Source organism: Neodiprion pinetum, chromosome 6 (assembly GCF_021155775.2).
Source record: "Neodiprion pinetum isolate iyNeoPine1 chromosome 6, iyNeoPine1.2, whole genome shotgun sequence".
In the NCBI taxonomy this organism is placed as follows: Eukaryota; Metazoa; Arthropoda; class Insecta; order Hymenoptera; family Diprionidae; genus Neodiprion; species Neodiprion pinetum.
The window spans coordinates 18,446,288-18,466,119 of record NC_060237.1 but is presented as its reverse complement, the minus strand read 5'-3'; the positions used below and the strand labels follow the sequence as shown (position 1 = coordinate 18,466,119).

Sequence of the window (19,832 nt, the reverse complement as noted above, 5' to 3'; positions counted from 1 at the left end):
CTCAAACCATAATAAATAATCGAGGAAACCATTCCGGTTGACTATGTATTGTATTTTAACGTTTTTCGTCAAATTTTGAGCAAAATCCCGTAAGGCGAGAGATTTGCAGGTGAATACCGGTTGACCGTAGCGTGTGACGTCACCCAGGTATATTCGATGAACAAATCAGAGAATCCTACTATTAAAATATTTTCATTCATGTAACAGGTAGAACATTCAGGACATATATTTTCACTTGTCATAGAATAAAATTTATATAAATTACGGTTATGTATCAGTGATTTAAAAAAAAGCATGTGTCTCAAGTGTCTTCCGAATGGACCACGAGCTGATTGGTCGAAAGTATGTCATTGCCTAGAAGTTTTGAAATCAACACGCGTAGTATTTCAGCTATTACTGAATAAATATATCAATGAAACGAAGTTCGGTTGGCTCTAAATAATAAAATAATGACAGCAGTCAATGTTGATAAAACTTATTCAATTCTCGTGGAATTGAAAGTAAAAAATTGTTACTATCGTAATTAATTAACCACCGGCCAATAGGAATCGAGATACCTGCGGCCATTTTACTTTCCCTACGGTCGTACGGAGCGTAAAGCAACGAATCGCCAGGGATCGTCGTATGCTCATCAAGCTGCGATTTTCATCCTGAGATCCCATCGCGTTTTTGTAGATTATTGCACCTCGCAAGTTAACAAGTACTGTGTTCATCAATTATCTAATAACCGAATATGGTTTTGGCTGAAAGAAACACGGACAATGTTCGAAATGGGCGAAGATCTCGAGGTCCCAGCCCCAATGGGCAGACGGAGTCGTCCAGCGAGGAGGACGGAGGTACGGAATATGCGTCAACTGATTACTTTTATTTATAACAACAATTATCAAATGATTATAAAATAAGTGTTTAACAGCTTAAGCTTGTGTAAATAGTTATAGAGTCCGTCGTCTATCCACTATCGATCGATAACGAAAATTCGTTCTCGGATCTTCAAACAGCGCGCCCTGCCTTTTTAATAATACAATCGTGAATAGTCTGGTACATACTACTAATCGAAACAATTATTTTAATACATTAAGTTCATATAGAAATTCACATGAATCTTGGTCCGATGCTGGGCAGTACTAGCGAGACAGGAAAAAAATGCAATTGTATATATATGTATATTAACGATCAGATGCCCTTAACGCTTTATTCTATATTCATCAGATCGTCGCGTTCTTATCTCATTTACTTAATCGATTTTCACGATTCACCAAAGTAATATTGGACTAAGAAAAGTTTTGTTGAAAGAAAGAAGCGTAAATACAGTTGATTAAATTTTACGTATAAAACTTAAATCTGTAAATCGGATTTTGTTCGAAAATAATATTGCAGCCATCTGTTGGTTATTGTTTAAACTATCATGTGGGGGATTGAATGAAACAAATTTTTTCGCATTTCGTATTCGAAATTCTTTTCATATTAAAGATTTTCGAACCCTCAATTATTGTTTATTGCATATTTATCAGATCTACAAACCTTTCTTCCTCCGCAAGGATAGAGGCACTTCAGTAATTTTGTTTTGACTCAAAACTTGACCGTATGCTTCGTACCTCACAGTGATAAAAAGTAAACTCTAGCGTCTCGCAGTAATTAATTTGATTACATGAATATTTATTCAATGTCATATGCACTTGTGTTTTTTTCTTACATTGGATTATTTTAATTCCCTTCTGTTAGTGGATAAAAAGTGGTGTTCCGACTAATATACACTACAGTTTACTTTTCCAGTATGAAAAATGTTGAGCGCGTGAATAATTTTTATTAAATTTTTCAAGTTCCAGCAGAGAAAATACGCGTCGGACGTGACTATCAAGTTATTGTTCCAGAATTTATTCCTCTCAATGGTAAGTAGCTCCTTATTTCCTCATACTTACATCAATTTACGCCTATTCAGTTGAGCAAAATCAACATCCCACAGGTTTTCAGTCATCTTATATCTCTCATTCTCGAAACATATATAGAATTTTAATAGACACTTGGGAGGAGTGTGGAAATAATGTCATAATAATGTAGATATCAAGTAAACTATAGCAGATGGCGCCCAGTTTTTATTAGTATTTTTACTAAACAAATTGAGATATACTTCTATTGTTTGAACTAATAAAGGCCTTTTATTTTCAGAACGACGTTTGGACCAATGCCCGGATAGAGCACTACTTGTTTGGTCTCCAACAACTGATATACCTGATCAAAAATGTAAATCATCCTCTAATAATTGGTTATGAGATTCTGACGAAATTTTACCATCAAAATGAGCTGTTGCAATACTTATACAACCAATGAATTCTCAATGAATAATAGCACTTTATCAGGTTAAGAGGATGCTATTGTCATTCTTTACTCAGGGTGGTGACAGACCAGGAAAACTGAGAAAAATGGAAATAGTCAGGGAATTTAGTTTATTGGGAAAATTCAGGGAATTATGATAGTCCACCTTGAAAAACGTATTTTTTTTTATTAATTCCTTTCAAATTTGAACCATGCTTCTTTTGGTCTTAAAAGCTGCCCAACATTACCTAAGTTTTGTGGAAAATGGTCAGGGAATTCTGTATTTTTTGACAGGAAAAGTCAGGGGCTTTTATTTTAGCAAAAATTGTTTTTTGCTAAGCCACCCTTTTATTAACAGAGTAAAATTTCTTTGTTTTTGACCATCAATGAACCTTACGCATCATTGATTTGAAGATGTCAAGTCAGTGTAATTCTACATTCAATGCCGAACAAAAATATGCAAAAATATTTTTATTTCATGCTAAAATAAGGCCAGAAAATGTATTTTTACAATAAGTGGTAATTCAATCACAGAATTAAAGAGTAACCGCAAAAACCCCCCTTTTTTCGCCCCTTTTTGCGTAGTGTGTAGCAAGAACGGGGAAGGTCGTACAGAAGTCTCCTTAACATACATACACTAAAACATACTTCACCCCCAAAATAGGGGTAAGTCGCGCAAAATCGAAAAAAATCGAAATATGCTCACCTACATTTTCGATGACGATTAATTTAAGCCCACGGAGACCTCTGTACGACCTTCCCCGTGCTTGCTACGTGATATAAAACTTTTTTGGGTATTCGTAATCGGCCTTTCATGTAGAAGTGATGCGTAGGCTTTGATAATAGTAAAAATAAGTGCCATTAATGCAGTATATAACTATAGTGTCCTCTTAAAGTTTATTAGTAAGCTCGAAAGCCAGGAAAAAATGTTTTAATACTGGCAACACGGGGAATGTTTATTAAAAACCTAAAACTATATGATCCTTCAACAGGGTGATGTGAAAGCTTATGGATCAACAGGAACTTGCAATATTATGGACTGAAAATCCTTAGAGAATTTTTTATAACATAATACAATGGTTCAAGCTAGAAGAATTTTATTTCTTTGTTTCTAAAAAAATGCATTGCTTTCAGTTAACAGACCAGATTTCAAAAATCCTTTCTTGTATACTTATTTAATATAATTATTCATTAAAAATGAGTGAATGTCAGCTCTGATACAGTAAATTGCGAAGGTATTTGTCACATTTTAAAAAATAGTAATTGTCAACATGAATTCATGAATTGATATTTTATTCACAGTGGATGAATACATTATATTAGCAAAAGAAAAATATGGGTACAATGGAGAACAGGCTTTAGGAATGCTTTTTTGGCATAAACACAATTTGGAGCGAGCTGTTTTGGACTTGGCAAATTTCACACCATTCCCTGACGAATGGACCGTCGAAGATAAAGTTTTGTTTGAACAAGCCTTTCAATTTCATGGAAAAAGTTTTCATCGTATTCGTCAAATGGTATGTACACATTATAATTGAGTTACGATAATATATATTCAATTTTGCTTCTAGTAAAATTTGTGCTAGTGACGCATTCACATTATATTGTTCAAACAAGTTTCAATAAATATCGATTTTAGCTCTGTTTTGAACCAAGGCAATGTGAATTTAAAGAATACATCAGGTGAAGCAGTTTTAATAATTGACTTTCTGCTGTTTCACTTGTTAATTATTCATCAATGATTTATACTCAGTGTAATGCCTCATATATCTGTTTACAACTTGGTCTTATTAGCTTCCAGACAAATCAATCGCAAGCCTCGTGAAGTATTACTACAGTTGGAAGAAAACGAGAACTAGAACGTCGTTGATGGATAGACAAGCGCGAAAATTAAATAGTGGAGGAAAAGAAGGCGAAAACGGCAGCGAAAATGGAAGTGAACTGGGTTCCAATACCGATAGTGAGTCAGAGGATAAAGTAAGTTGCCTCCCTTTTAATTATACCATCGATCCAAGTATCTAATGCATGTGTGACAAGTGTTCGATTCTAATTTGTTATTCTGTTATCAGTATCCATTGAATGATACTGCCTAGGCAATATTGAAATTTTTTAAATCTCATATTACGTGTTATTGTTTGTACCCCTTTGTTTTAAAAAAAAAAAATTGATTATTAGAAATAGTGTTTGATCATTTTTTTTTTCCATATGCGTTCGACTTACAATGAACATCTGAAATATCGTACAAAACTCTGCATTTAACTGAACACAGGTCTATGGAATGTTACTTAAAGAAAATGACCTTTTGGCCAATTATCGTCACTCTCATTGAAAATATCTCAATTTTGAATCTAAATATTGATGCAGCATTTCGGAACTAAGAGCAATCTTACTTTGCAATAGCTTGCTTGATCTATTAACGCATGTTTGTAACTTTTTGTGTGAATTTTAATATTGGGAGCTTCCTTCAAGAGAAATTTATTGCCTATTGATATAGTCAAATGATTGCAATAGCGAAGATGTAAACATCCATATACATCACGACCTGTTGGCATTTCATTTGCTGCAGGGTTCATATTATTGTTCTATTGATGGAACGGATCAGGTTTATTGATATGAAGTGGTGTTTTTTATTTGATTTACTTGAGAACTCCAAACTACTATCTAGTCCTACAAAACATTCTGATTTTTTTGGAGTAATTTACTGTAATAATGTTTTCACGCATATACATACAGTGGGCTATAGTCTCATGTGATAAGTTTATACATAACTATGGTTTTATCTATGGTCAAACTTCGATGCGCTATATATGTATCTTGACTTTTTCCGCAACCTTATCTCTTCTATCATACATTTTTTTTTCATCTCTATTGCATTTTAAATGAGTTCGAAAATGGTTACTGGATCACTATACTAACTTATATTTTAATGATAATAAAAATGTATCCACCACACGATAACATTTTAAAAATATAATATAGAGAAATGAATGAGGTAGAAGAGGAAACTGAACAAACTAAATATAATTATCCAATTTAGAAAGTAACAATTGCGAAAAGATGGTATCAACTTGAATAATAGGTCATTGTGTATTACTATTTTGAAAATTGAGCAAAAGTCATCTTCAGTACATGGAATGCAATGTAGTTATTGGTTTTTGCATGGAACTATCAATCATCTGTTGATAAATTCTGTTCAATCAATGAAAATCAATCTAGTTCATTATTGTATCGGTCTTGAAATTGGCTAAAAAAAATTGCCATTATAGAGATACCGTGACATCAGAAATAATAGTATTTGTGGACTTGAAAAAATTCATATTAACGAGACATAAAGTTTGACACTGTGTTATTTGATACATTTTTTGCCATAAATCCAATCCTCACTTCGCGTATCCCATATGATTTGTTGTGAAATGTCATTTTAAACTTGATACAAGACATGTTGTATTTTACGTTTGTCGTACTTCCTTTAAAAATGAGAATTTAGGCCATCTTTTCGTTGCATAAGGATTACGTTAAAGCTAGGCTATAGTGTGAACGAATGTGGAACGTTCTAGAAGTGGACGATCCACCGCGGAATACGTCGTGGAAAAAACCAAGCTGTGCAGGGGAGCCAAGGCGGTGATGCCAAGGCCTCGTCCGACTCGGAAAACATGCCTCAGGTTCAGGTACCCAACCTAGCCTTACCCCACTTGAGTAGGCTAGTTCGCTTCGTATATTCCACAGTAGTACTGCCAAAAACTTTACACCTACCCAATTTTACATATTGATCCTACAGTTTGCACTTCGTCAAGTATGAACCCCGTCTAAAGATCGCGAGTAAACGAGAACCCTTTTTAGCTTGCTTGAAATCACAGGCTTGATTTTTATTATTTTCAAACTTGGAACAGACAGATCATATTCCCAGCAAATGAATATATCAGATTTTGCCACAATTACGAGCATACCTACAAAAAAATGAATTCTTATATCAGACAGATGACTAGTCATGTAGAAGGTCACGAACTTTTTACTTTTTCTGGACTCGTAGGAGGACTCTAAAAAAATTTATTCCCTCTTCTGCCAAAACCCTGTAGTTTCCACAAAATATTCAACTCTATGAACGCAATAAAAAAAAGTTGCATCTGTTACAAAATTCATTTCATGAAATATTCAACAGACAACGTTTTACTAAGTATAGTCATTAACCTTTTAACAGTGGGGAAATGTAAGGTAAAATTAGACGTGAATTTTAGAACTAAATTCAATGAATTTTCAATGTACAGTCCCTAATCGTACTGCTGGTCGATATATCGATCAGCCGCCCTTATAAGGTAAAGTCCAATGCAAAAAATTTGGCGTGAAGTTTTCAGTGTATTTTCTTACGTGATTTGATTTTCACACTATTTATCCTATATTCACTGCATAAAAATTCCCCTGGTTGGTTCATATATCAACCACTCCTGCCGTTAAAAGGTTCACAAGACTTTGGTAATACAAAAATAAATTTGTTTTTGTTTCAAATATCTTCATCTATAGTAATTAAATTACAGCAGTCATTTGAGTGAAAAAGATTGAAACCTCGTAATTGATCATCTCCATATATATAGGAAATATGTACATACATGATTATCTCTAGCTGAAGGGCGTCAAATTTTAAAAGCACAGAATTTTGTATTAATTAATGAGCATATTGAGATAAAATATCGCTCTCATTCATTACTAGGTATGCTGATAATTGTTAGAAAATCTCATATTATTTCATAAGAGACGAACCAGTAATTTTCCAAATATACGGCTTTAAAAATTAACACAATTACAATCATTGAATCTTCATTCTCTCCACAGTCTCAGTATATTAGATGGAAAGAGATATGAGTGTAATTTAGTGATTCTATTTTAAATATCTGACACTGTTTGATATTGCCTAACACTGTGATGCAGTGATATTTCCTTGTAACGTAAGCATTATTATGCCAATAAAAACTTGCATTTATAATCTGAAATTTTCGTATCGGTTCAAATTTTCTCTCACAAACATTTGTTTGTACAGTTTGATTATCGAATGCAATTTTCGAAATTTTATGATCGGAATCTGTTCCAAATTTGTTTTAAAAGGGTTATTGTATTTTGTAGGGGGCGTGTAGCAACTGCGGTGTCGCTTGTCATAGCGTTCGTACAACGCCCAAGGGACATGCGTGTCATAGCTGCTATCTGCACTGGAGGTCAGTGAACTAAAACGTCAAATAATTTTAAAAAATATGAATGAAACGTCATTTCGCTATGTATCGCGAATAGTTTATTTTTATTTTTATTCTTGTACATATCAAATCAAAATCAATCTGGATAGCACCGTTATTCATCGTAGTTAGCTGAATATACATTGTAATCCACGTCGAAGCCATACAATCCAAATGAAAATTGAAACGACATTAGCAGTATCACTCATTTTTGAAGCTTCATTCCATTTCTCACATCCATTTTCCAAGTATCATGTCATTCTGAACTTTACTACCCATTCTGTGCCCTGTAACCTCATGCTGAGCAACTTAAGGCAGAAAACGGATAGAAACTTTATAAATATTTCAATTCCAAAGTGATGGAGAGGCAATAGGGGAAAAAATATGATTCTATGGTCATAAAGCTGAATGGAATCTTACTCGGGATACAATAGTTACATTTCTCCATCGTCTAGGCGTACTGGAGTTGCCAGGCCCCTGAGCTCTGTGCCAGGTCGTTCGAACAAAAGAAAACCACCACGAGGATTGGTCGTCAATCATGACGATCTAGCAGCATTAGCTGGCCAACCAAACCAGGCAAACAACAGTCTGCAAGCCATTGACACCGAAATTGTTAGCCTGAAACGCCAAGTACGTTATGAATAAAATTTAAAAAAGAGGAATAACATAGCAAGACAACAAAACTAAAGCCCCATCGTGTGGATACATTTTTATAAGCTTTTAAATTGACTACAATTCTATAGTTACTTTTAACCTTTTATTTTCTTATACCCCCCGAGCATTATACCTATATCATTTACCCATATGCATATTGCATTGAAGTTTTGAATGATATGTGATTTTCTCCAAGATAGTAACAAACCAATCATAACTATTGCTCGTTGCATGTTTTCATAACGAATATTTTTCATTGACAAGTATTTTTATGTTCTTGCATACCAACTGCTGTACTTATACTACATTAATTGCAAAGTTTGACACAGATATTATAAAAACTTTTAAATCCGTAGTAAACCTGTTTGTGATGTAAATAGTCCATTAATATGCTATTTCGTTAATAACTACTTACTTATACATTTATTGTACTGCACAGAATAGACTCTCAATTGGTTATTTCGAATGCTTTAGTGATTTTATTCTATATTTTCAGTGCCTGTAAACACCAAGTAGTCCTCCGTCATACAGATATCTATATTGCTATTCAAAATATATTGGTGAACTATGAATTACAGTACATACTTCGTGTTTATCTGATTACGCAAACGCATTCCTAAAAAAAGCCTTCAAGCCTACTCGTATTTAACCTTTGATATTGTACATATGCACAAACGTACTCACTATTAAATTCTGATCTTCAGTGTTTAACATTTGAATAATAAAATATTTGAAACTGATTCTCTGTTTTTCTGATAGATACAATCGAACAAACAGCAAGTAAGTGGTCTAAAACGGAAGACAACCGACGGCATTGACGATTTACGACCACCAGAGGTTTCCAGTCGTATTAATGCACGATGGACAAATGACGAATTATTACTAGCTGTTCAAGGAGTTAGGAAATATGGAAAAGACTTTTCTGCTATCGCCGACGTGATTGGCACTAAGACAGAAGCCCACCTAAGATCATTCTTTGTTAATTATCGACGAAGATATAATTTGGACGCAGTCCTAAAAGAATATGAGGCTGAAAACGGACCCATCTTAATCGATGATGAAAAAGATGAAAAGGTTTGTGATAAAAATATTTCTCTGTATTCTTATATCTGTACCTCGTACTTGGCATGTGAATGTTGATGATATGTTTATTATTCAATTTTCAGATGGAGGTCGATCAAGTACAGAATAGTGAAAATGCGGAGACGTCTCAAAAAGCAAAAGCGTCTGTCGCGCCAGGACAAACGACTAAATAGCAGATGAGCACTGACAAAAATAACAAATTATTACATTAAACTCAAACTTGATGCAACATAATTATGTCATATTTAAAAAATTAGTTAAAATTATAATCACTTGATCACTTGATAGCCACAGGACTGTCATTGTTTTCTGACAGTTTAGTTACTACCATTATCAAGATATTTGTATATGTATAAGAAGGCCAATTGTAATATAAAAATAAAATGGTCACATTCTTCAATTTGTAAAGATTTTTTTTTTTTTTTTTTTTTTAGTCGAAGTATCGAAACAAAAAAGGGAGTAACAGAGAAAATTTAATGAGATAATGGTATTTTAGCTGTTCTGTCTGAATATGAAACGAAAATAATCAACCTATGACAGTCAGGTATACAAAATTTCTTATGACTCATTTCATTTAATTTTAGATAAAATCATTATAAAGTTGAATCATTTTTACCTAGAAAATTCTGGAATCACGATATCATTTAGAACTAATTCGTATGAGTAGGTTAGGCTGTATTGATCGAGCCAATATATAAAAATAGGTATATGTAATCATGATATAGTTTTGCAGAGTAATCGGCATTATGTAGTAGACTTTTTTTCTTTTATATAAGATGTTAAATTTTAAAGGTCAGATGCCCCTTAAGCTGCATTTACGGGTATGGTGTACGAAATATAGTTTGAATAAAAAATTTCGTAGTCACGGTCTTTAAACCTTCTGTAGTTAGATTCTGAATAAGACTTGGCTTTTGGGATAGAGCCGCATTTAGAAACGGTTTGTTGCAGTCGTTTTATAATTATTTCATAACACAAAGGAACTTTGGTAATCTGCACGTTTCTGCTACTTTTTCCCTGTCATTTTTACTTGGCCTACTCTGCGAATTACTCTGTACAACTATATAAACACAGCAATTTTTAACTTTAGGACTTGACGTCAAGTCACTTTAGTTTAGAATGATTGTTGAGATAAGCAAAAAATGATATCTACAATAATTATGTATCATGAAGTCTGTATTTCGTAATCTATATGCTAGTTACAATATTTCTTATTTGCAGAGCATACTGAATGTGCAAAATGCATCGTTGTGTAAAAAAAAGCATTTTATTTATAATAAATGATAAGTCAGGAAATCTTAACATTGTGCATTTATACAAGTTTCATGTGAGTTACTTCTTCATGATCATGATAAGAACATTTCAAACTACTCTCTAAACAGATTACTAACTTACCATTTGCTTTTCATAGCCGTTTTTTGGCGAAGCATTAAATATTGATTTTATTACAAAGACTGTTAATAAAAATGCAAATAAAAAATTCAATCAACTCCGTTAACATTCTTAGTCAGTTTGTACAGTTTAATTTGCATCGATCCTGCTTTTATATTCAGGATACAATAAACCTATTTTATAGATACTTATAACTTTGTGGCATTCAAATTTTTTAAGCTATTATTCTTCTGAGTCGATAAATTGTTACGAATACAGTGTATAATTTTTATTATTGACATTGTTTCTTTATTTTTTTTTTTTTGACATTTATTTACAATTTGCCGTTTCTCATTCATTGTTGGGAAATTTCAGCTCTTCACTGATTCTATAATTGAATTGCATGATTTAAGAACAAGGTTTCTTTTAGTTATCATGCAATCACTGTAATTAAGATCCAGAATAGTTTTCAGATCAGAATATTCTGGACTACCCTCACTTTGAATATCATTTTTGGCCCGTATTACATCAAAAGAGTCTGTTATAATAATATTTTCACCTATATGTAAATTATCTACAGATTGGTTCTTCTGTATATGTGAAATACTAAAATGTATGATATTTAAAAGTTTAGTTTCCTCTGCAGACGTTGCGTGATCTTCATGATCAAATGGACTTTCAACTAACACTTTGAAATCTTTTGGACAGTTTATGAATGTCAAGCAATCTAAAAAAAAATCGACTATCTCCATTATCGAAAAAGTAGCATGTCTGGTTTTATTCATAATAATCTCATCTAAAATTTTATAATACAGAGTCTCACTAAATGGAGGTATGCTCTGAGCAGCAAAATTACTATCAAAGAAATTTACAAAGCTAGATCTGGCTAATTCCCTTATGTCTGATATTTCATCCTTCAACAAATTTAAATACAGCCTTAGGATTTTTAATTTATTGCTATTTTCAATTCTTGAAAAATGCAACAACAAACACGATGTACAATCAATTGCTATTTTACGGAGATTTTCATCACTGTCAACAGATTTGGCGAAGCAGTAAAGTTCCAAATCATTAATTGCGACACTGTCGAAGTCGAGTGTATTAATTAGAATATGACAAAATAATTCCAGCTTCCAATATTTTCTATCTTCTTTGATCTTCTGCTTTAATTGATGCACCTTTCTCTTGATTTCGTAATTATGTAATGAGAGCTGTGAAAAACATAGCACTGCTGATTTATCTCCAATTCCGACTGGGGTGGTAGAGAAAATTGCAGAATTTCTAATAGATTCGCTTAAGTAACGAATCATTGCATCTAACAGAGCCTCGTTACAATCAGGAAACACTTGCAGAATATTATTCAGAACGATATCTTGAACGGGTACGTCGTATTTCAAGTTGTCCAAAAGAGTCACGCTCTGATCAGTGCACTGAGATTTGAGAATTTTAACTAATTTTTCATGGTCGATGTTACGAGTACGATTCACATGTTGTACATAGAGTCGAGTTGATGTGGCAATAAATTCACTAAATCCTGGTTTATTGCTTTCTGATTTTAAAACAGGATCTACATCTTGTCCAATTTCATTGAATAAAAAAATGTCATCGTAACTTTCTAAATTTTCAAATGCCACTAAAGACATTGCTTCAACGACATAGCATAAGTTTATTTTCATTTTACCATAGTACAGATCATTCCAGGATTTCTTTATTGCAGAAATTCGTGACAAACTCTTTGCTGCATTTTTTGATACTGTATGTTCAGACAAAGTGTTTTGCGAATGTTGAATTGAGAGATAATCAGCTGGACAATTTATCTTGCATTGTAGAGAATGCTGCGGTCGATAATAAGTATCAGGCTTGTTAGTACTACAGTGTGGATTAACACTTTTGCTTTCCATCTGCAATTTGTCGCTCACGTATTTTATTGCATACATGTAGCCATGAAGATCATTTGGATGATGAATGTTTTGTACAACCTGTTTCAACTTAAGGCATTCCCAACTTATCTGAGGTAATGTAACTAGTGCGGCATAAGCTTTAGCTGCTAAGATTCTTACATTAGCAATCGGACTACGGAACAGTAATTTCAGATTCTGCTTCACACTAGAAATGTACGTTTTTGATGAATAATCTACCAAGTCAGATCCACCCACAGACATTCTAGACAAAAGAATTATGCTCGGTATAGTTGCTGAATGACTCTTCAATGTATTGTCCAAATTATTGTCCCAGGAAGCAGCATTTTTCAACTCCGATAGTACATGATTTGCCAACTCTGGATAGTGGGTGATAAAATGATCCACTGAGTAACCATTTCCAAAGTCTAACGTTTGACTCCCATTACACGGGCCAGATATCCTCGGAACTATTGCGCCAAATAATTGAAGACTGGCATTCCTGAATAGAAAAAATAGATTAAATACTTGTTGGAAATTCAATAACGTGATTTTCGTACTTGTAAATGACCTACACGTGTACTCCACAATACGTGTTTTATCTTCAGTAAGATGAAATCATTATGGAGGGACTCTAATAACATGTTTATTCTTCTAAGTAGCTGAGTAAAATCGTATCGAGTTATTGTTCAAAATGTTATTCTGATCAAGGATAAGAATATTCAGATTTTTATATGAATAATTGTTAGAGTAGTGCTAGTTTTGAAACGATGCAAATCTTCTCCTATTCATTGCATGATCAGAATCTGAATATTTATCACTATAATCATTGGAGTATTTCCAACATTTTCTGGATTGGGATTGTCAATAGAATTTTTTTTTTTGAGAAGTTGAAACGAAGCTTGGAATCTCCTCTTAAGGGATGAAAATTTGAGTCATAAAACATTACAGTGAAAATAAGTGACTAAAAATGTAAATACTGATCTGCTCTTTCCTGATGACCATACTCTACTTAATTTGTAATCGTAATAATTTGCTTACCGAACAGTCCATACTTGAGAATGAAGATTTTTGAAACATTCCATAGTGATTCTCTCCAAGTAGGGAACAATTTGAGCATGCAAATCGCTGTCGGAAACTAGTCTCTGAATGAAATGCAAGTGTTTTGCGCGTGGTAGATCTTGATAAACCTCGTTTTTATCCTCCTTTGATGTAGTACAATTTGAGTTTCGTTGAAAATTTCCTGGAACCTCCTGTGTTCCGTCTAACAAATTTAGTAAACTTCTGATCGTAGTGTGTACCAATGGTTTACCATGCCTATTATCATTTGCCACAATTCGATGAAACATTATCGCTAAACCGGCGCTCCGTCTTGTTAAATTTGGATTATTCTTATGACCAGATATTAAATTAGTCAGCCATTCTTCTGGTAGATTACTGTATCCTTTGACGTTCACTAATTTTCTACAAACAATATTACTTTTTCTAGATGTACTGTAGACATAGACGTATAAAGTAAGATCGAATCATTTTAAACAAGTGTAGATTTCCACTTAAAGTTGGGGACAATTTACAGAACACTGTCCCGTGAGGCCTGTACTTACATAATAAAAATAACACAGTTTACATGAGAAAATATATTTTTATTGGCATACCTAGTTAAATGGCCGATTGCTACACCGGCAGCTTCGATGGCACCTTTATGACGACATTTCGTTAGTACCAAAGTAATCACACTTGCAGAACGTTCGACTGTCTTGTATGAGTACGTTAACATCCCAATTTCGGTAGCTAGTTCACACGATGCCTACAAATGAGTGTCAAAAACAAACAAACTTACATTCAAGAGTAAATAGGTAAAAACTAGACGCATAATGGCAGTACAACCTTCAGCGATATCCAAATGCAAGTAATAACCAATTGATGCGCTGGTGAAAGGATGGTATCATCATAGTCATCAGAAATTTCACTGTCTTTTACAGTTGTGTCAATTGCTAATCCCATTTCTGCGAAAGAAGACGAAAAATCTGCCAAATAAAGTTATCAATTAGTTAAGAATCTTTATTTACAACAGTGCTAATTGCAAAGCAACAATCCGATATGTAATCATAATATTTTTTTTAGATTAAGTCAGCAAACATTTCTGAACCTTCTCGTTTATGTATATACATTTACCATGGTTACTTGATTTTGAAGACAGTAACGATAGTAAAAAGTGCACAGCATCTTCCAAAAGTTCCAATAAGTTTTCCGCAAACTCTGGGGTCATCAACTCTGTTTCTAAGTCATTTTGGAAGCCAACATTCAATATCGCCGTTAAAGTACCATGAAAAGGTGAATTTTGCATTGCAGCTCTTAGAATATCTCGTTTTATGTCAGCCAGTTGCTTATGAGCTTCGTGTAAAAGATATTCTGTGTATTTCGTGTGCATTGTTAACGACTTGTAAAATTCACAACGTTCATGCGACATAGATTCTAATTTTATCGCAGTTATTTCATGAAACGGACGCCACTTTGAAAGTATTTTAATAAGCATTGATCCACTTTCAGTTTCATAGAACTTAGACGAGTTACACTTCATTATTGCTGTATCAAATATTATCTGTAAAAATATTGAGTTTTAGTACCTGAAGTCACGATTTTTTATGAAGTCAAAGGATACCACCTTTAACTCAGAATCATTTGAAGAACTCTTTTGGAAATGTTCTAAAATAATTTTGGCAGAAATTTCTTTAACATCAGTTGCAGGGTCCAATATCAGTTTAAGCAGCCACAACAGACTCATTTTATTTGTAAAGGTCCATTCGCCGAACTTTTCCAATTGTTGTTTCATTTTGAACCCATTTCTCAGCTCATCTCTATGTCGAGGATCGTTGCTCAATTCATTGCTTATTTCTCTCTCGTTCATATAAAATAAAATTGTTTCGTATAACTTTATTCCCAACACTTTCCGTTGATAACACGAACCGATCTCAAAACAATCCAGAAAAAATCGGTGTAACCAATAAAAAATAGAAAATACTTCAACAGTGTAATGTTGCTGAGTAGTACAAGATTTCAATAAGTTGAACAAAAAAATTTTAAAATATTTGATGATACCACGTCTCAAAAACGTTGAATTAGAATTGGCGTTATAGAACAAGAAATGCTTGATGACGAAGAAATGATTTTCCACATTCTCATTTTTAAAACAAATGAGCTTTTGGCAGTGTATTGCAAAGCTGTTCAATCTCAAGTATTCATCGCAATGATCGATTAAAGTGTGTACAGTTCCAGCTTCTTGTAGTTTACGTGTTTGAGAAAAAATTCTTTCCAGATGTGAGCGAAAGAGAATATTATGCGCGGTTTTGCTCAGATCCCACAGAAATGATAAGAGCGCAGGGTTCTTTTTAACTGTAGGCTCAAGCCATTGAGTACAAAGCCAATGAAGAGCTTGATCATTTTTTCTGAAAATTAGTTTCATATCAGTTACCAAAATTGAATAATGATTATTGACGAAACTTACTGTGACCCAGATTCCCATTGACGAACCATATGGCTGATGGGATATCCAAAAGCGTTTTTCCATTGCGTTTCACCAAGTTTAGTTGAGATTATGTTATACAGTCTAGTACCAGAACTGCGCAAATAATTTTTTGTCAAGCATATAAACGTACATAAGATAAAATCTCCTTGGACCATTACGTTAACATTGTCCCATACATCGAATACCTCAGATAAAATGACATACTTAGTCTCATTTAGCCAAGATATATTATCAAGGCAATCTTTAAATAGAAACTGCAGGAATCCTTCGTACTTTTGGTTCATTATTCTTAAATATTGATTGAAGATTGAGGTAGAATTTTGTTTACTGACTTCTTTTATCGAGTTATTCCAATTGGAGAAGATGATGATTTCCAATTTTTTCTCAAAGATAAAATCATTCTTCTCCCAAAAATCAGTCTTTGATGTTCTCTGAAGCCATGCGTATAATACCTTGTAAGCAAGGTATGTATATTTTGTATATCGTGTACAATTTTTATATAACACTTCGAATGGTAATTTACATATCTCTCCAGCGTAAATCGACTTCCGATTGACTTGCAAGTATCCATGGGTAATTAGCAATTTGAACAAATCTATGTCTTGAATGTCATAATCTGTATTGAAGGAATGTAAGGGATTCTTGTCCAACTGCAAATAACTTTGCAAAACCCTTTTGAATTCATCAATATCATATTGCTCATAAAGCAGCACTAAAAACGCGTGAGGAATAAGTAAAATTTGCTCTTTGCCGTAGTCCCGATTGTTTGCCAAAATTTCCAATAATTCCATTAAAACTGGCTGCCACATGGCTTGTTTATCTGGTACCCTTTCTTTCAGCTTACAAATTGGAGTTGTTCCACAAGTTATCAATTTCTGTAAGAAAAAAATATCCGTGGGAAAGATGTCAAAATCTTTACATCAAATGAGGAAATTTCGTGTCCATAAATTTGCTTAAAAATTTATTTTTAACCCCGGTACATTTTATTTCTGGATACACGAAAGCTAATCTATTTTCATCACTAATTAGTACATGTAAGTATAATACAGCCAATAATGACACATCAAATGTATTATGTTTCGAAATAACTATTAACTTACAATTATCATTATGCTGTCACAAAAAAAAGAAAAGAAAATAAAAACATGAAATTAGTAGTGAAATGAACAAGCACTAATTCAATTTTTAACTTGAAACATTTATTTCAAAATCAACAATGAATCATGTTGCTTGCCATTCATCCGTCAATGTACCTAACTCTTCATGATATGAAAATGATAAACGATGCATTTATGTGATTTTTACATCAGAAAAAAAATTAGAAAAACGAATGATGTAATATAAATTCAATCCCACAGTTCATGATAGTATCGAACAAATACTAACTCTAAAAATTTGTAGACTTCCATCTTTTTTGCTTTCTTTCAATTCCATCAAAACTTTTTCCATATCCATGCCAAATTATACCACTGAATCTGAAATCAACATATCATTAAACGCTTCACTCGTTACTGCCATTATGTTGTGTAAAAAAATGACTTTAAAATCTTTTCTGGACACAAATCACATTACAGCATTAACACACAGAAACATAAGTGATTTAAACGTTTATAATTCGGATGCATGACGCGACCGAAAATATAATAAATAAATATATATAATAATATTTTCGCAGACTTACTTGGATACCCCTTTTGAGCTGAATTCGGAATCCTGCAAAAAAGGGAAGTAGCTTGTAAGTATATCATCCCTCAACAAACTGGTTTGCAGTATGGCTACTCTGTACAAGCTGTAATTAACTGTACCTGTTAGAACTATACTTTAATTAGTTGTACCACCATCATTGTATGGAAAAAAAAACAAGAAAAAATAAGATGTTAACCGATAATTCGCCTTAATGTAAGAGAATAAAATACTTGAAATAAATATATTTGAGTAAGCATAATTATAATCATCACAAAATATGCTTGAAAAAAAAAAATAAGTCCAATACTTGAATACGGATTAAATTCTCCACAACAGTTAGAGTTCATTTTGAAACCAACTTTTTATTAACATTGTTAAATAGCATCGACTATATACAATACTTTGTATCGATATTAGTGTACGTTAACAACTAAGTAAAATTATTTAGCTTTCTCTGAATCCGGCGTTGTAGGGACGTACCCCTCATTTTCGATCTGCTCCTTGAATTTAAGGTAATTTCGTTTACGATCAAAATGTTTCACCTGAAATCAATAAAAAAATTAGTAGTATAACTAAGGCATATACAGTATACACCTAATAGTTTATATTAATTAGATATAACTTTGCATTCCAATTAGAATCAGATCACCTCAGATGTTAACTGATATTTTAGAGAAAATTAGGATCAAACGACGCAAGGTGACAAACACAGACCATACACTTGGCCTTTAATTCAAATTCATAGAAATGATTCGAAACGAATATTCAAGTTTTAATAACACACCCATTGAGCAGGGCAGAATTTCTCGTATTGTTCTCGGAATTTTTTGCATTCTGAGTCAGATTTCGAGTTATCTAGACACTGCCAGTACTCATCCCGATATCCCCAACAAGTCAGGCGGTCCTCTTTGTTTGGAAAAGACATTCTGAAATGTAGCACGGTATTAATAACATGTAAACTCAAGAAACCAGCTTACAGTATGCAACCAGCATGGATAAAGATGATTAGTGTTATATGATTACGTACTAACGGAAATTACAGTCCTCACGCTCTGGGCTAGGCTAAGAAAATTTTGATTATTTCAAGTAGCGAATACCTACTTTCTAATTGATAAATACAGTTTTAGAAAGGGTTTTATAGTATGTATAAACCAATTTTGGCATGTATTTGAAAAGTTGCAAACTAAACCAACTGTGACATATAATATAGATTTTAGGATATTAAACGATGTTAAGTAATGATAATTTTGTAAATTAATTTCACATTTGCAAATATAATTACTTACCTATGCTATGAAAAAATACAAAAACTATTTCACAACCACTTGAATTCTAAGTGAATCTGAATGAAAAACACATAATTGAAATAAATGTGATATTAGATAGGAAACAAAATTGGAAATTACAAGTGGTATTGGTAAAAATTTGCACAATATTGAACAACTTTCTTTCTTCTGCGTTTATTAGACTAGTTCAGACGAACAGTAAGTCTAGACTAACTTTAAAACTTTATTTATATATTTGGAAGGTTGTATGAAAAGCATACAACATGTTTGATACAAAATCAACTCATGTTGTACGAATTTGAACGAATGAAAAGCTCTTCCGACGCCTACACAACCTCGAGCTATTATTAGTCCAGAAAATTTTCAATCTATCAACGAAACAGCCTGCCTGCGATGTATGAATGAGTAAAAAAAGCTACTCCCATACACAGTGTGTATTCTGTAACTTTGTTCGTCACAATCCGAAATGACAAAGTGAAATTTGAGGCTGCTAAACAAAATACATACTCAAGCCAGGCCTTGATATTAGCTGAATATTGAATTATTTTGGTTATTGATAAAAATATTTTATTGACTCCTAAGGGACAGTAATATTAGACGACTTGGAGGAGAAAAAAAAATGTTACGTAGCAAGAAAATTTTTCTAATGCTGTTATTTCAGATTTTTCAATAATCACTACTTATTGTTGAAAGTTTAAAAAATTATACAAACCAATAACTAAAATAGTATTACATAGGTATGTACAATCTTGAGGTAAATGTGGTAACTTATAATAATATTTTGCTAAAAATTATACTG

At 33.0% G+C, this 19,832-nt stretch overlaps 2 protein-coding genes across 4 annotated transcripts; one reads left to right on the top strand and one right to left on the bottom strand.

Moving 5' to 3' along the window:
• The first annotated feature begins 594 nt into the window (after nucleotides 1-594).
• On the top strand, nucleotides 595-10,568 carry CoRest (REST corepressor). 3 transcript variants are annotated; one of them, XM_046632751.2, is made up of 10 exons: nucleotides 595-836; nucleotides 1,827-1,889; nucleotides 2,167-2,241; nucleotides 3,616-3,830; nucleotides 4,108-4,290; nucleotides 5,871-5,981; nucleotides 7,429-7,517; nucleotides 7,988-8,162; nucleotides 8,946-9,260; nucleotides 9,353-10,568. In XM_046632751.2, exons 1-10 carry the CDS (start codon nucleotides 734-736, stop codon nucleotides 9,440-9,442), a joined length of 1,419 nt encoding a protein of 472 aa, XP_046488707.1. In that variant the 5' UTR covers nucleotides 595-733; the 3' UTR covers nucleotides 9,443-10,568. The 3 variants fall into 3 exon arrangements, with proteins under 3 accessions (XP_046488707.1, XP_046488706.1, XP_046488708.1); XM_046632750.2 differs by having other exon boundaries at nucleotides 1,821-1,889; XM_046632752.2 differs by lacking the exons at nucleotides 7,429-7,517; nucleotides 7,988-8,162 and having other exon boundaries at nucleotides 1,821-1,889.
• Nucleotides 10,569-11,000: 432 nt separating this feature from the next.
• LOC124222105 (uncharacterized) lies at nucleotides 11,001-18,577 on the bottom strand. The gene is made up of 11 exons (XM_046632714.2): nucleotides 18,532-18,577; nucleotides 18,228-18,289; nucleotides 17,743-17,774; nucleotides 17,448-17,536; nucleotides 16,041-16,936; nucleotides 15,201-15,981; nucleotides 14,711-15,137; nucleotides 14,423-14,562; nucleotides 14,191-14,342; nucleotides 13,577-13,999; nucleotides 11,001-13,037 (listed from the first exon to the last, which is right to left on the bottom strand). The coding sequence occupies exons 4-11, from the start codon at nucleotides 17,514-17,516 to the stop codon at nucleotides 11,009-11,011; spliced, it is 4,917 nt and encodes a 1,638-aa protein (XP_046488670.1). The 5' UTR covers nucleotides 17,517-17,536; nucleotides 17,743-17,774; nucleotides 18,228-18,289; nucleotides 18,532-18,577; the 3' UTR covers nucleotides 11,001-11,008.
• Nucleotides 18,578-19,832: the final 1,255 nt, after the last annotated feature.

What these genes read in the sequence shown, in the direction of transcription:
- CoRest (XM_046632750.2), top strand. Translation starts at nt 734, where the DNA reads ATGGTTTTGGCTGAAAGAAACACGGACAATGTTCGAAATGGGCGAAGA. An exon ending in GTCCAGCGAGGAGGACGGAG is followed by an intron (nt 837 to 1,820) that starts GTACGGAATATG and finishes AAATTTTTCAAG; the next exon opens with TTCCAGCAGAGAAAATACGC. An exon ending in TGATATACCTGATCAAAAAT is followed by an intron (nt 2,242 to 3,615) that starts GTAAATCATCCT and finishes TTTTATTCACAG; the next exon opens with TGGATGAATACATTATATTA.
- LOC124222105 (XM_046632714.2), bottom strand. Translation starts at nt 17,516, where the DNA reads ATGGATATGGAAAAAGTTTTGATGGAATTGAAAGAAAGCAAAAAAGAT. An exon ending in CAATGGGAATCTGGGTCACA is followed by an intron (nt 15,982 to 16,040) that starts GTAAGTTTCGTC and finishes ACTAATTTTCAG; the next exon opens with AAAAAATGATCAAGCTCTTC. An exon ending in GCATTTGGATATCGCTGAAG is followed by an intron (nt 14,343 to 14,422) that starts GTTGTACTGCCA and finishes ACTCATTTGTAG; the next exon opens with GCATCGTGTGAACTAGCTAC.